Source organism: Rhodamnia argentea, chromosome 10, assembly GCF_020921035.1.
Source record: "Rhodamnia argentea isolate NSW1041297 chromosome 10, ASM2092103v1, whole genome shotgun sequence".
Classification (NCBI taxonomy): Eukaryota; Viridiplantae; Streptophyta; class Magnoliopsida; order Myrtales; family Myrtaceae; genus Rhodamnia; species Rhodamnia argentea.
The window spans coordinates 18,991,826-19,007,059 of NC_063159.1; the positions used below are offsets into that span (position 1 = coordinate 18,991,826).

Here is a 15,234-nt window from a genome sequence, read left to right on the forward strand (position 1 = left end):
TAAGTATTCATATATACCCGAAAAACACGAAGAAAGGGATCTCCTGTTGCTGTCAAAAACATTCTCCGCAGATATGAGCAATCGCTTTCGCCTCTGTCCTCCTCCTCCTCCTCTTCTTCTTCTTCTCTGTCTGCTCTTCCTTCTGTTCACTCCGCCGACGACTCAGGCCACCGGAAGGAGCTTGTCCGTCTCTTCACCATCGTCGCCGCTGCCACCGTCGAAAGAGCAGCCTTTCGAGTCCAACATGACCGTGGCAGGCGCGGTCGACGCTCCACTCGATGAAGGCCAAGCCGGAGACTTCGTGACGGCCGAGAAGCGAAGGGTTCCCACCGGATCGAACCCGCTCCACAACAAGCGATTGCTATGAGCTAAGACTAGCTATTACAGATGGTTTGAAGGAGAAACTTACTACCCTTTTTTTTTTTTTTTTTCCTTTCATTTTTTTGAATTGTTATTTCGGATGTCGATCATTTCCGGTTTCTGTCTCCACACCAGACGTGTATAGGATATACTGATGTGCTTTATTCCGAAATTTCTAGGGTTCATATCTTAATCTTGGTAACAGCTCCTTTGTAAGATGAGTTCTCTGGGCTAGACGCAGCATAATCCAATCATGTTTTATCACGTTGTGCCGGCATGCACGTTGGAGATTTGGGTCACGTAGGGTTACACGAATAATAAAATCTAGTTTTGTGCTCTTAAATCAGTTCTTTTCGTGGATCGCGAGGAGTTGATGTTCTGTTCGGCTGTATCTGGAAAAATTATGGAAAGGGAGATGAATGAGAAATTGAAGAGTATATTTACAACCTTTTTTTTTTTTTTTTCTCTCTCTCTCGTCTCGCAATGATTTTGGAATTTTCTTATTTGCTGTTTTTGATTTTCATCGATTTCTCTTCCTCTCGTTTCTCGGAAATGGCAATAATTTCTTTTATTCTATTTATCTGAACACGTGTGACTGCGCACACCACATGACCAAATGGAGGGAAAACCTATGTTCCGAACATCTTGCCGATGCAAGGAAATAAAATACGATGAATGTTTTCCTCGTTGATTCAAGCTTCCTTCTTAGGGTTATTATTATTATTATTATTATAGGAAATAATTATTCAAAAAGTCTTAAACTTACTATTGTAGTTTTGCCATATCAGTCATAAACCTTTTAATTTTGCCAATTGAGTCCCAAAACTTTTTCACATCTTGCGAATTTTGATAGAAAATCATTGACGTGGATGCCAGCTGTCCTACGTAGCACAGCCCGGGGTTGGTCGTGACTAGCAAGGGTCGTCGGAAAAAAAAAAGCACAGAAAATAAGGCAAAAAAAAAAGAAGGAAAATATGAATAAAAAATTCAAAATATAATTACAAAATTCAAAATACTATTAAAATGTTATTAAGAATTATCCCCGTCGGCGTCAATCGTGTCATGTAGGACGGCCGGCGTCGATGTCGGCGATTTTCAACTAAAATTATCCGTGTAGATTCAATTGATAAAATTAAAGGTTTATGACTGTATTTACAAAAACGCAATAGGTTATAATTTTTTAGACCATTTCCCCTTTTTCGTAGCAGGTGCAAACAGAAATTCTCTTTGACTTTAATCATCCGCGAATAAATGCGTGGCGTGGACTTAACTATAATCCAAACTCTTCTTCGTTTTAACAGATAAATCTCAAACCAGAAATCTCCTTTTCCTTTTGAACCAAGTGTTTATTTAACGCGAAGAAGGAAAACATAAAGCTTAATGTATGTCTTCCAATCGCCTCTCCTGAATGTAAGGAGTTCTCACTCAGCACGTTGTCCAATTTCTCAGTGTTTTTCTCACAGAGAAACCTCACGGAGAGATCTCTGAAGCACTCTCGAGTGCCCAAGTATGAAATAATCAAGTGGACAAATACCACCCAAAACTTCAAATTATGTCTACCGTGATGCAAATACCCCCCATCTTTTTTTTTTTGTCACGCAAAAGCCTAAACTTATAGATGTGTGACATATTTACGTTTTCTTATGGGAAAAGTACAAAAAAAGTGCCAATTCAATTTTAAATCTTTCGATTGTGCTAATTTAATCCTAAACATTTGGCATTAGTGCCAACTGAGTCTATTCAGGCAATTTTGGCCTGAAAATAGCTCACGTGATGCCGACTGTCATATGTGGCGTGATTGAGGTTGACGTGAATATTTTTTAATATTTTTTAAATAATTTTCAAATTATTTTCAGTCATTTTTTCTTTGATTTTGGCCGGCAAGCCCTCACAGGCCAAAAATAAAAAATTCAATTGTTTTTAAAAAAATCATTAAAGAATGTTTATGGCAATGCCGATCACGCCACCTAGGCCGGACGACTTTCACGTTAACAATTTTCGGCTAAAATTGGCCGGATGGACTTAATTGGTACAAATGCAAAAGGTATATGACTAAATTGGCACAATTGAAAGGTTCATGATTAATTTGGCATAATAGGTTTAGAACTTTTTTGTTACTCATCCCGCTTTATTGCAGTTCCATTTAGGATATATTTGTTGTACTAGTATAAGTTTGGGATTTTTTATGACAAAAAAAGTAGCAAGTTTAAAATTTTTAGTGACACAAAAGAAAATTTGGGGTTTTGCATCACAATGGGCATAATTTAAAGTTTTTTTTATATTAGTCCTAATCTAAAATATGTTAAAACATGACTTAAAAAAAGACCAAGTTTCTCGCTAGGCATAACTAAGCCCTCGAACTTCCTATGTGGGGCTCGCCCTCCCAACAAGGGGAACTCCCCAAATTCACGTTACGAATCCGATTTCAATTTATGGTAAATTATTACTCACTTTTGCCTCAGAGAGTGTTTTAGGTATTTTCTTCATCTAAAACTTTTGAACTCATATATGTTGAGGTGTGGTTTATACTCTCCTGCGACAAGAAAGTATGTGGGTCATCCGGCGGGAGTCTCAAGGGAGCAGCGCCTCCCGAACATCATAGGACTTTTATAATTTAAGCCCATAATTTTTATTAATAATTTGAGTTTGCGCTCATGAATAGTTACTGTTAGATAAACTCTTTTCAACTTGTAATTGAGTGGTGTAACGAGAGATACGACGTGCTAATTATTGTGAAATTTTCTTTGGACGTGACTCTAGTTTAAGGACGAACCATGATAAAATCTCGTGTCTTGATTTCTCTTTCTCGCCGTACGTTTTATTTCGATTTGATTGTGCGTCGAATCCTAACATTATATGTAACTTGGAATTTTTTCGATTATGGATGAACTCGGACCAGATTCAAAATATAAGAAAATTTCATTGACGCCGATCAATGAGATGGCATTGCTATGATCATACCTATATATATTGGTATGATCATCTATCTCCTACAAATTGATGTATGACACTAGCAAGAGCATCTCTCCTTTCTCCGTTTGAAATTATCGGTCCGAGTTTTATTAAAGCTTTACTTCGTCATTGATCACAAGTTCGAGTGTTCTGGTCATCCCTCGATCTCAAGTTACTCCGATTCGTCCATATGTTGGTTCGGCTTGAATTAAGCGTGACATCATTGGGATTTAACTTTCAATTCTAATCTTATTGGAGCGCTAATTATAACTCAAATCTGACATTTCGAATATAACTATGGAAATTTTCTCAAAAAAAAAAAAAAAACTATGGACAGGAGAGAAATAAAAAAAAAATAAAGAAAAATTAAGCTGCAATCTCTTCTTGTGGTGCAAGAAAATGGAGCAGACTAGCCCAGCTACATTCACATACACGCACGGCCCGATCAACGAGCTCAGAGCCCCGTTTCGTTTCACCCCCAAAAATCCAGAGCCGTCGCCATCATCATCATCAACGACGCATTCGAAGGGATGAGTTTTCTGGCGGCAAGATTGGCCGGGAAGGAGGGAGCCTACTTCTTCGAGGAGTCGAAGCACGCCGTCAACCGCCTCGCCCAGAAAGCCCAACCCTTGAACAAGAACGCCGCCGCCAACGGCGGCAATTCAATCTCTCGCGAAGCTGAGGCCGACGTCTTGCCCGAGGTTCTGAGGCACTCGCTGCCCTCCAGGATCTACTCGCAGCGCTCCGACCCTTCCTCCTCCTCCTCTTCCTCTCTCTCCAAAGCCTCCAAATGGGCTCTCCGATGGGACCCCGAGTCCGGCGGATCGGCCGTCTCGTCCGACGCGTTGAACCCTCTCAGGGCTCATCTGGCTATGCCCCAGGTCACTTTCGGTCCCAACAGGTCGTTGCTCTCTCTTAGTTTGCCCCGGTGATTTACATGTTTTTGGAAATGGAATGGTGTATTTCGATAGAAGAGGTGGTGTGCGTTGAATTGCTCTTCCTTTTTTTGCCGCTTGGTGAAAGCTTGATTTGAGGTGAAGTGTGAAATTAAGAGTAGTTTCGGAAGATTCCGGTAGTCGAAATGACTAAAAGAGATTGATATCTCTGGGTTAACCTTTTCTTTTCCCGCCTTAATCCTTTGAAAGTTTTCTTTTTAGAGCGAAATTTATGGACCTGGGATTCAATGTGAATGAGGGGCAGAGTGTCTTGTTATTCTGCATGTTGAAACATAGGCGTTTCGTCTGAAGTTGTAACGTGAGTGTTTATCGCAAGGGATGCATTGATCCCTGCCGTTTTGGTCCGAGATACCCACAGCTAAAGTCTAACGTGAGCTGATGCTCCGGAAGGTTGAAATGAAAATGTGGTGGAAGCTCATCCATTGCCGCGATTGCTGCAGAAAGGGTGCTAATTTTCCTCAGCTCATGCTTGATTTTCTCGAATGTACTTGTGTCTGCCCCTGAATGGTCTACTGGGGGATCGGTATTGCCGATTATAGCTCTTGGAGGATTGATAGCCCTAGGTTTTGGTGGTTGTGTATGTCAAGCCTTGATCGTCCGTCACGGTTGGCAGTGGCGAAAAGTTATGCAATGATGTGTTGCTGATAGATTGGCATCCAAATGATTGTAGGTGGAAGTTGCCTCCTGCAGGGAGCTCGGTTTTAGCATCAACAGCCAACGAGTTGCGACAAGATAGATATACACATGCCAACCCTGAAAAGTTGAAGGCTGCAGCCGATGGCCTTGCCAATGGTAGGTCCATTACTTCTTGGATCTTCCACACTGGGAAATAATGTGTTTGTATCCTATTTTGCCTTTTACCTTAGGCATGGTAAATGTTTCTATGATGTTGATAGGAAGTTATGAAAGCTGGCTTTTGGATGCTTCACATATCACTTAGCCACTCTAGTGAAGAATTATTAGCCAAACTAAGCTAAAGTATCACTTGGGAAAGGAAAGATGTCTCATATGTCTGGGAAAGTGATTTCACGCACGTCCAGTCTGCCGCTTGTGCTGCTAACATAAGCAAAATAGAAGTTTTGTAATTTCTCTTTGGAATTTTGGATGTTGTTGAAGTGTTAATGCTCAAGATAAACTTATTTGTTTGATCAGCACAGTCAAGGAAGTTGTATTAACATACCCTTTTAACTGCTGGTTTTATTGCCAAATGAGTCTGAGCTTTATAATTGAGCTTTAGAATCTATGTGGCACGACTTCTTGTCTCGGGTTCCGAAATTGTTCTTCGCTCTTACACTACTACATCTGTCTCCCTGTCCTTGTAGTTGGGAAGGCATTTGCTGCGGCCACTGTCATTGTCTTCGGTAGTGCATCCATAATATTTGGACTGGTAGCCTCCAAGTTACAGGTTCAAAATGTATGTTCTTTGCTGACTTCACATTTTCCATTTTGATAAAATGAAGTTCATTCTGAAAATTCTAATAGACGTGAAGGCAGATAAATAAATTATCTGCTGTCTTCGAACTCTTGATACATTGTTATGGAAACGTGAAGGCAGAAAAATAAATTATCTGCTGTCTTCGAACTCTTGATACATTGTTATGGAAACGAAGAAAAATCTCAAATCTGTCACTACTGGTTTTCACATGCCAATCTCACTAGTTATTTTGATAATTTTGTACCTTTCTTCTCTGAAATTACGCTATGGATCTAATTTTTGGTAATTCCCGTGGTCCATGTCTTGAAAGGGTGGAGATATCTATGTTAAGGTGAGAGACTTAGCTCAGCCAACATATGGGACGGTGAGAGAGCAAGTGGCTCCTTTAAGGACCTGGGTATGTCTAACCAGAAATCTATGGATGTTCTGTTCTCCGTTTTATTCTGTTCGGGTGTCTCGTACATGCTTGGAAAGCTGTTGTTGGTTCTCTTGTAGGTTGAGAACATGTCAAGAAAATGGCGTATAGAAAGGGAGGACGACATCAAGCAAAAGCCCATGATGAAGGAGCTTTCAAGAACGTTTGGGATGAGGACTTCAAATTGATTTGTACAACGTGTGATTACTTGTATAACAAATAGGAAAAGCTGCCAGCGGAGATCGTCATCTCTGGTGAATAAAGGAAATCGTGCAGATTTTCATTTTGTTCCGATGTTTTTGTCATGTTGTTCAAGATATGACTCAATCACTTGTAATGAAATAATGTCCTTGATGGAGAATAAAACGGTAGAGCTGACTCTGCGTGACACTGATTCGTTAAGTAATTGTCAAGTGGAATTCTCCTTGTATTAACTACTTTAGAAACGTACACAGACAACTGATCCATTATCAGTTGAAGCTCGCCACTCGTTTTATTTTGAAGAAATTCAAGGAGGTATCCTCTCATCATCTTTCTGGACATGTCGACAGATTTGCTATGGTTAGGTTTCCATTTCTGAATATCCTACTAGGATTTTGTTAGCTTTATCAGCTTTCTCATATGACTTGCCTGGCCTCCAATTCTACATGAATAGATGCTATATGGGTATATAGTTATAGGGTTATTTTATGTGGTGATATAACAGTTTCTATGATGTTAGACAACTCTGCATAAGTGATGAGCAATCGTAAACATTTAGCTAGTGACTACCTTCTATGGCCACTAACTTTGGATAGGTGGAGAGCACTAGACCTATGTGCGAATTGTGGAAAAGATTGGAGTTGTAGCAGGGTGATCTTCCTCTGCTTGTTTGAAATTGGATATCCGCTTGTTGGATCACTCTCCATTACCAACATTTCCTCCACTAAAATGGACAACTACTAACAAAACGATACATTAGTAAAGTGCCCCCAAGTTTCTCTAGAGGACTAAATTCAGTATATTCAGCAACTGCTATACGTCCTCACAGCTCATAGTCTAAACCAGACCTATGTGCGAATTGTGGAAAAGATTGGAGTTGTAGCAGGGTGATCTTCCTCTGCTTGTTTGAAATTGGATATGCCGCTTGTTGGATCACTCTCCATTACCAACATTTCCTCCACTAAAATGGACAACTACTAACAAAACGATACATTAGTAAAGTGCCCCCAAGTTTCTCTAGAGGACTAAATTCAGTATATTCAGCAACTGCTATACGTCCTCACAGCTCATAGTCTAAACCAGATCCGTATCGCCAAGCCTCTAAATGCCGCTTCCACTCGTACTTCATCTTAGCAGGAAAAGTGTTGATCAAGGGCCTTCACAATCGCGCAACTAGTTAATTCAAATGTAAAAAATATGAAACCGAATGCAACTTCAGCTATTTCTAGGCTTCTAGCTAATAGACATCCAAGGCCAGAGACAATCTTTTGCCAGGTAACAAATTCTAGCCTTGGGTTCATTCTGAAGATGGAACTTGACCATCGACCTACCTAATTGCAGGGTCAACAAATGCAGAAAGGAACGTGTAATAGCCCAGCATGAAGAAGTGTCCAAACCAGTCGAGAAGCACGGGAACCCCAACCTGACAGCGAGTCAAAGCATTTCTACCAATATCAGCTGAACTACTGGATAATTGAAACTCATTCTCCACTGAAAGACAGCGTTTTGATAAGATCAAACCATGAAAACAGACAAAATGGTTAAGCATAAAATATTAGGTTTCCCCTAAAATCATCCCTAAGCCACTTGTCAACTGTAGATGCCTGATGCACATAGGTACAAGTCCATAAATGAAGTAGAATGACCAAGTTGCGGGTATTGCAACAAGAAGATGTCAAATGCTTACTAGGGTAGACGACCTCATGTAACAATAATCATGCACTAGGGTTTACTATGAATTGGTTGATTACATCATTCCCACTTAAATTAATCTTATTTTTAGATGATACTTGAACATCTAACGCTTCTGATGAGAGACCATTACGTAGGGAAAGGCATTAACAGCCTAACCTCCTGTTCATCATTAGATAAAATTGTATCGACTAATAAAGCTCAATAAATTACATTAGATGGCAAATCATTATAAGTGTTTTGAGAGGTTGAATTGCTTGTTGCTGCTTGTGTGAAGGTCGAAGAAAAGTTAACTGACTTAAACAACTTCTCAGAAGAGAAGGAAAGATTAAAAAGGAACTTTTAAAACTAATTACCTGACGAAATATAGATGGGATTACAAGTGGCTTAGTTACCATGACAAGACCTAAAGTCTTGGCAAGAGGCCAAAATTGTATAACATCCTGCCATTAGAGTATATCAAGATATCAGTAAGCCATATAGCTTACAAACATAAATATCAACCAGATAGTCCAGTCAGATCATGCAATATGGGCAAAATAAATAAGCTATGAGAAAAATATGAACCTGAAGGAATGGTCTCAGCACTGGATTGCCCAATCTCTGTAAAAGGAAGAGATTATTCATACACAACAAAACAACAGGAGTACATAACATGATAACAGGTCCAACCAGAAGGACTACTCTAGCAATCTATTCCATAGTAATAAACGCATACCTGCATACTCTGGAAATTGACGTAAAGAAGCTCATTGATAAATTCCGGTGAAACATTTGCCTGTTGCTTGGCTGACATAGCTCTTTGAAACAACCATGAAGCACTGAGGTTGGGCTGTGCTACGAAAATCTTTTTCTTAGATAATCTCCAAGAGAATGTAATAACCACGTAGCTGAAAAGAACAGCACGTGCTTACCATGTATGGGTTCAACAAGGACAACTCATATGAGCCAAAAAAATTGCCACTGATCGCTTCGTATATTCCTTAAACATGCAAAAAGCAAAAAACCGAAATATTCAAAATGTTGTTATTGTCTGATAATCTGTATCATATTCTTTACATGATGGTATTGCGCACTTAATTTTGTTTTCATCCGTCATTAAGGCCGCAAAGGAAAGAGAAAACGATGCTATCAAGCTATCAAGTGCCACCCACCATCAGCAATAAAGAGTCTTCTGCTACTAAGACTCGAGCCAAATCATAAAAAGTTTTCCAGCAAAAAGCCCCTAGTGCTACTAACATTATCAACTGGAAGCAAGGTGGAGAAAAATATGTTACTGAAATTCTACCATCTGACAATCTGCCAAGGTGCCTAGTCAAGCTTCCAAAGCCTCCAAATGAAACAGGTGATTGTATGCCGCTAGCATCACCAAACTGCAGACAAGCTAATAGTGTCAAGATACTTGATTTTCTTGTAAACAAAAGAAGGGACGACTTTAAATCTGATAATCCAAATGACCTGTAAAATGCGATTGAAAGCAGCTGGCAATGGACTGTCAGGTTAATCATCCCATTTCAGGAGAACAAGAAGGAGTGAGAATCAACACAGAGACCGCTTTGAACTTAATGCAAGTAGCCTACGCTATGAAATTTTTCGACCAAAAGGTAAAGAAACAAATCTGAAATTGGAGTTCACGTCAAATCTCAAGTTCTCTTGTTACTCTAGCAAAAGGCTTTAGGTGTAATGAGTAACTGACTAGCACGTCAAAGAAATATGAAGATCCCAAAGAGCCTGCTTCTATACATGCAACCCACCAAATAATCTTGCATGTAAAGATCTACGAGAAATAGATCATTCATTTTGTGAATATTGTAAGATCACAAGAGAGAGGATGAGAGAAGCCCCTAACGGACTACAACTTTACTCAATAGACTTCAATCAAAATTACACAAGACCTCTCTGCATAGAGACATTCTGAGACCCTAAAAACCTTAGTTGCAATTCATGATGCTAGCAAAAGCACTTCAACCCATTTAAACACCAATTACACAACAATAAAATAATCCATTTGATTTTTCTTAGGCATGTCCTCCATGACCAAAAGCAGATAAACTAACTTCTCAAGCTTTGAAGACTTCATGGCAAAGTACTAGTCACAGTCATAACATTCATCTTTTTTCTTCAAAAAAAAGAGTTCCGCATCTTTCTGGGGCCCGGGGAACAAATAGGCTCGGGGAAGAGGGAGAGGGGGCCTACGAGCCCTCTCCCGTTGCTGTTCCTGGACCACCCATTGTCGATACTGCTTCACAAACACATTAATCCCGATTTATAAGAAAAGCACTACTTAAAAAGTGCCACCATTACCTTCCACGGTAAGTAGGGAAAATGCCATAAACAACTCTCAATATTTCTAGGTCATCCAAAGTGATTTCCTGCAAACAATGGCAGAGAGGAATAGTTTGTCTCTCTACTTAGGCTGCTGACAACATCAATTATCTAGTGAATGAATTATCAAGCAGGACGCATGTCAAGCTCAAGTAGCACATAAGTGAGATAATAAGTCTGTAATAACTCAAACGCCATGCATTGTGTTGACTATCTGAGAGATGGAAAAACAAACTCATGTCGATGGAAGGATGATTAACTGGTACAAGAATTAGACCAATTGAAGAGGTGCAATAATAAGAGCATTCTGCACAAGCAATCTATCTGTGGGTTTCCTACAGTATCATCGATAAACAACAAAGTCCTCTTGAACTTTCATTAAAAACAATCCAATCAGTTGAAAAGAATAATTACTTGCACCAATACCAAGATAGAAAAAAATCTGATGATAACTTGCAAAAGCCAATGAAAAAAGGCAAAAGCACAGCTACTCTCTCATGCATGTGTGTGCATGTGCCTGTGTTGGAGAGATAGCATGTATGGGCATAAACAAGTGAGAAAAAGAACAAGATTGCACCCGCCCAACAACTCACGAGGACAGATTCATGAGGAGAAATCGAGGATTGCAAATAATTCAAAGATAATAAAAGAGGAGTTTATAATAGCAATTAAAGAAAGAGCCAGAGAAAGGTCCAGTCTGTCGAATTCGCACAAACCACTGTGTAAAAATAATATGACACAAGACAGTGACCATAGAATTAGCACAAAGACATTGAACACAGAATTAACACAAAGATATTGAACAAAGCAAGGGAGGCTATTCCTTGGTAGTAAGACAAATATCAACCTGATATTTGGGCATTAAATCCCAGTACTCTTCTAGTAATTCTTCCAGTGTTGGGCAACTCGGCTGAGGATTGACATAGGTGAACATATAAGTGGTACGATCCTCGGGACCTGAGCCAGAGGGAAATGCCTGTTTGATGGTTAGAGAAAGCTGAATACAAACTTTGGAAGTATCTACAGATAAGTTTCTATTAGTGATATGGTCAACCCACCTCCCAGAAAAGCTGTACTTTTGAGTCTCCAACCTGCTTCACTGATGAGCTACTGTATATGACATCACTAGTGGAGTTGTTCCTAAAACCACGAGCACAAGATCCAACAACAAGGCAAACACCATCTGGCTTTAGTCCCCATCTTATCTGCATATCAGGAAGTTTTTGTTTTTTGGTAAAAAAATAAGGAAGTTTAAGACTGCATAATGTGTGCACGAAAGAGAACTATCGTCACATGAGATGTTTAGTCCTGAAGGTTAATTCTTAATTGTTAGAATTCGAAAGAAGAAGAAGAAGAAGAAGAAGAAGAAGAAAAAGATTATTTCATTGTGAAATTTCTTTCTTGGATTTGTCAGTTTACTCAAACAAGAGTCAACCAAGATGATGAACAATGCATTTAAAAGTATTCGCCTTGCTCTACGCCTTAGTTATACTGAATTGGAAAAGCATTTCCCTTGTCAATGATGCAAAAGCTAAATGTGTGCAGGAACTGTACCTGTTTCAATATGGGAGAGAAATTACCCATTGCATCAATAATCAAACGTGATGGCAAAATGACTTCATCAGTTGTTTGCAGAACCTGCAGTATGAGCACTAAAAAGTAAGATGTTCCATGAAAGAAGATAAGAATCAGACATTTCCAAACAAAGCAAACGATGATAATGATACTGTCTCTGGTGGGGATATGCTGAAGCTTGAATTTGACGTTTACTGCGGAGAAGGTGAACCTTATTAAACCCCTTAAATACACAAATACTCACCACTGCATCATCGTATACAGAGAACTTGGACACACTGCAACCCTCAAAGATAACTCCACCAAGTGCTTCAAAACGTTTCTTCACTGTTTCAATTAGTTTTACAGGCCTGCGGAGACAATGAAGTGGCCAAACACAAAGTAAAGAATAGCAGGCAGAAGTATCATAAGCTACAAGACTAAAATTTGTTGAAGTGAGAGCTTCAAATATATAATGGACAGCACGAGTACATCATAAATGATAGTGTAATAACTAAGACATGATCAATGTTGTCTATAAAGCTATGTGCAAATATATCCCTGTCTCTACTACTAAAATACAATACCATTCTGAAGGCTGTTCGGGCACATCACATGTGCACTTCCCTATAAATCATGACTTAAGTATCTATAAAGTTGTGTAAATTACTGAGAAGGCCCCCCAGGAGCTTCCATCCCTGAAATAACTGTTTTATGATGCATATGCGGAATATAAGAACCTTAACTTGATTTTCAAGAACCAAGCATGCGGGGGCTGTTGAGAAATGTGCATAGCGAGATCTCTCTTTCTCTCCCTTCCCAGTGATGATAATTTAGAAGTTCAATGACATATTAAAGAAATATTACGGCATGGACAAATACAAAGAACAACATGCAACATTTTGATGAACTTCAGAAAATTGTCAAACAAACTCAATAAAGAAAAGCAAATGACGACTCACGAAATACCAAGATTTAGAATATCTTCAACCCAGATATCACCCTTTCCCTCGAAACCACATCTATTCTGAGAAGCTCAGGACATGCAAGGAAAAATATAATTAGTTAGTTTATCAGACCAAGGAACAATAAGGATCAGGAATGCATTGATTTACAGCCATGGCAGGAAGTTATGTAATGCTAAGAGAAATCACGCGTCAGCGTGTCCTTCAGCCATACGAACCCACTTTAGTTGGAAGCAGCCATTAACTCTATGGATACTCAATTTTGCTTGAAACCAATGGTACTAGGTAAATTCCCTCTCTATTAATCTATTTGGACAGAAAGATAGAATGTTCTGTTTGGCTCCAATGATGACGCCCATGTATGAACATACTAAAACAACCAAGGGACTACAAATTATCAACTGCCATTGTTTATCCCAGAACAAATTTTGGACATACTTAGTACTTGGTGCATGCCATACTTCCTAATTAGTGTGGGAGAGTAGATCTAGTACTCATCTAGTAGGTCTAAGACTCACAGGATTAAACTTTGCAGCAATAGCTTGGTCTATGTCATCTTCTTCAAGAATACCAACTTCAACCAGTTCCAGGAGCTCCTTCTTCGAGATATTCCATTCTTGTTCTCTCTGATAATGAAAGAGAGAGTAAACTAAACTAAATCAAGTTCATTCTGTAGAAAACCAAGCGAGAGTTTCTCATGTCAATTGCACCATAATGAATTTATAAAAAAAGCATACCCCTTTGAGAATATTCCTTTCCACAACTCCAACTTTAAGGCCTTTGCAACACAAAGCCGTGGCTACGAAAATACCCAAAGTGCCTCCACAAACTATTACATCAAATGTGTCTACTGCTATCCCAGCCAGATTAGAGTTGCTGAAGAGACCAGGTATCGTTGAAACAACCTGTTGTGGCTCTTGCTTGTCTGTAAAATATGCACAACAGATGCAGGGTCTCTAAGTGCTCAAAGAATTGCAAATCTTTTATTGTCATCAAAAGCAGCAGTAGAGCAAAATCTACCTGTCGCGACAGAACAGATACTGGACCAAAGTTGGTCCAACCTCTTTAAAGCATTATAAGAGTATGCTCCACCCGCACCGCCAACCTCTCCACTAACTGTGATCCCCTCCATTATCCTCTGTGCAGTTGGAAATCGTAGCAATCAAATTAATTAGCACCAGATAAAATTCAAACTATCAAATTACCGTATTTCCTACTCAGATTTTGTCGATAATTTCCTCAGGACTCAATACCAGTAGTTGAACGAAAAACTCTCATCTCATTCCGGCACCACAATGTCCACATGACTCATCCTAAAGAACATGGCTGAATAGAGGAGGTCATTTTAGGACACTTGTACAGTGACAGTTTTGCCCGCTTGCTCACAACCTTTTTCCAATACAGAGCAATTTTCGCTGCTTAGCATAAGCAAATTCCGACCCCCCCGATTCTAAAACTCTCAAGTTCCAGGAATTCAGGCGACCGGAACCTCATCAACCAACGCCGAATCAAGTCAGCTAATGGCATCGCGGCTCCACACAGATGACAAACCGCTTTCTAGGCAAGCAATCGGGAACAGACGGCGAAGAGAAATCCTATAAACAGCGCGAACCTGAGTTCTGGAGCGGACTGTCTGAGCTTGAAGGCACTGAACTCTTCGCGCCCTCTTCGTCTCGTTCCTGAACAACGGGCTCACTTTGAGACGACGAGTACACCCGCTCAGGAGTCCGAACTCAGACACCGCCATTGTTGGTTTCTCTGAGCTCGCTTGTCTAGTCTCTCAGGCTGTCATCGTTTTTCGAAGCTAAGGGGATCATGAGAGTCGATGGTCACATGCGTCCTGCATCTCGACACGTTAACGGCCAAAACGGTCCTTCCTCCGCCTTCACTCGTTCATTTCCCGCTGTAGGAATAGGATAGGGATGTATCTCCGGGCAGGGCCGGGGCGGTCCGGTTCGGTCCTCTTGGCGGACCAGAATCGATCCGGTGGAGACTCTCGGTTTTGTTTTGGACTTATGCGGCACGAATGAGACCAAACCAGAACCCGGACGAGAAAAAGCACATGTTTCAACCGAAGCCACAAACTTAGGCCGATTGCGCACGGGAATAATTATCCAAAAAATCTTAAATTTTTGTATTTTTATCAATTGAGTTTTAAAATTTCTAATTTTTCAATTGAATCCCAAATCTTTTTACGTTTTGCCAATTTAGTCTATCCAATCAATTTTAAGCAAAAACGGCTAATATAAACATGAACCGTCCTACATGCCACGATTGACACTATGTGAACATTTTTATTAATATTTTATTATTTTTTGAATATGCTCATTTTTTTCTTTGGTTAATCGCGAAATCTGTTTTGAGTTGAACACAGTCGAT

General features: G+C 39.8%; 2 protein-coding genes across 4 annotated transcripts; one reads left to right on the top strand and one right to left on the bottom strand.

Moving 5' to 3' along the window:
* Nucleotides 1–3,658: 3,658 nt before the first annotated feature.
* LOC115747695 lies at nt 3,659–6,508 on the top strand. Of its 2 annotated transcripts, XM_030683945.2 has the most exons (5): nt 3,663–4,213; nt 4,939–5,060; nt 5,591–5,682; nt 6,014–6,100; nt 6,199–6,508. In XM_030683945.2, the coding sequence occupies exons 1-5, from the start codon at nt 3,843–3,845 to the stop codon at nt 6,304–6,306; spliced, it is 780 nt and encodes a 259-aa protein (XP_030539805.1). In that variant the 5' UTR covers nt 3,663–3,842; the 3' UTR covers nt 6,307–6,508. The 2 variants fall into 2 exon arrangements, with proteins under 2 accessions (XP_048127696.1, XP_030539805.1); XM_048271739.1 differs by lacking the exon at nt 6,014–6,100 and having other exon boundaries at nt 3,659–4,213.
* Nucleotides 6,509–7,178: 670 nt separating this feature from the next.
* Nucleotides 7,179–14,791, bottom strand: LOC115747639. 2 transcript variants are annotated; one of them, XM_030683865.2, is made up of 18 exons: nt 14,468–14,791; nt 13,876–13,993; nt 13,593–13,780; nt 13,374–13,481; nt 12,853–12,917; nt 12,156–12,261; nt 11,891–11,974; nt 11,395–11,541; nt 11,184–11,312; nt 10,316–10,383; nt 9,470–9,503; nt 9,300–9,384; nt 8,926–8,993; nt 8,730–8,843; nt 8,579–8,614; nt 8,368–8,454; nt 7,651–7,742; nt 7,179–7,476 (listed from the first exon to the last, which is right to left on the bottom strand). In XM_030683865.2, exons 1-18 carry the CDS (start codon nt 14,600–14,602, stop codon nt 7,380–7,382), a joined length of 1,761 nt encoding a protein of 586 aa, XP_030539725.1. In that variant the 5' UTR covers nt 14,603–14,791; the 3' UTR covers nt 7,179–7,379. The 2 variants fall into 2 exon arrangements, with proteins under 2 accessions (XP_030539725.1, XP_048127505.1); XM_048271548.1 differs by lacking the exon at nt 14,468–14,791 and adding an exon at nt 14,141–14,436.
* Between the last annotated feature and the right edge of the window lie 443 nt (nt 14,792–15,234).

Excerpts from the sequence above, each read along its gene's own strand:
- LOC115747695 (XM_030683945.2), top strand. The coding sequence starts at position 3,843 with ATGAGTTTTCTGGCGGCAAGATTGGCCGGGAAGGAGGGAGCCTACTTC. Across the intron at positions 5,061-5,590 it reads AGCCGATGGCCTTGCCAATG|TTGGGAAGGCATTTGCTGCG; the intron begins GTAGGTCCATTA and ends CTGTCCTTGTAG. Across the intron at positions 5,683-6,013 it reads CCAAGTTACAGGTTCAAAAT|GGTGGAGATATCTATGTTAA; the intron begins GTATGTTCTTTG and ends ATGTCTTGAAAG.
- LOC115747639 (XM_030683865.2), bottom strand. The coding sequence starts at position 14,602 with ATGGCGGTGTCTGAGTTCGGACTCCTGAGCGGGTGTACTCGTCGTCTC. Across the intron at positions 9,504-10,315 it reads TTCCCTACTTACCGTGGAAG|TCCATTGCCAGCTGCTTTCA; the intron begins GTAATGGTGGCA and ends TTAACCTGACAG. Across the intron at positions 8,455-8,578 it reads TGCTGAGACCATTCCTTCAG|GATGTTATACAATTTTGGCC; the intron begins GTTCATATTTTT and ends CTCTAATGGCAG.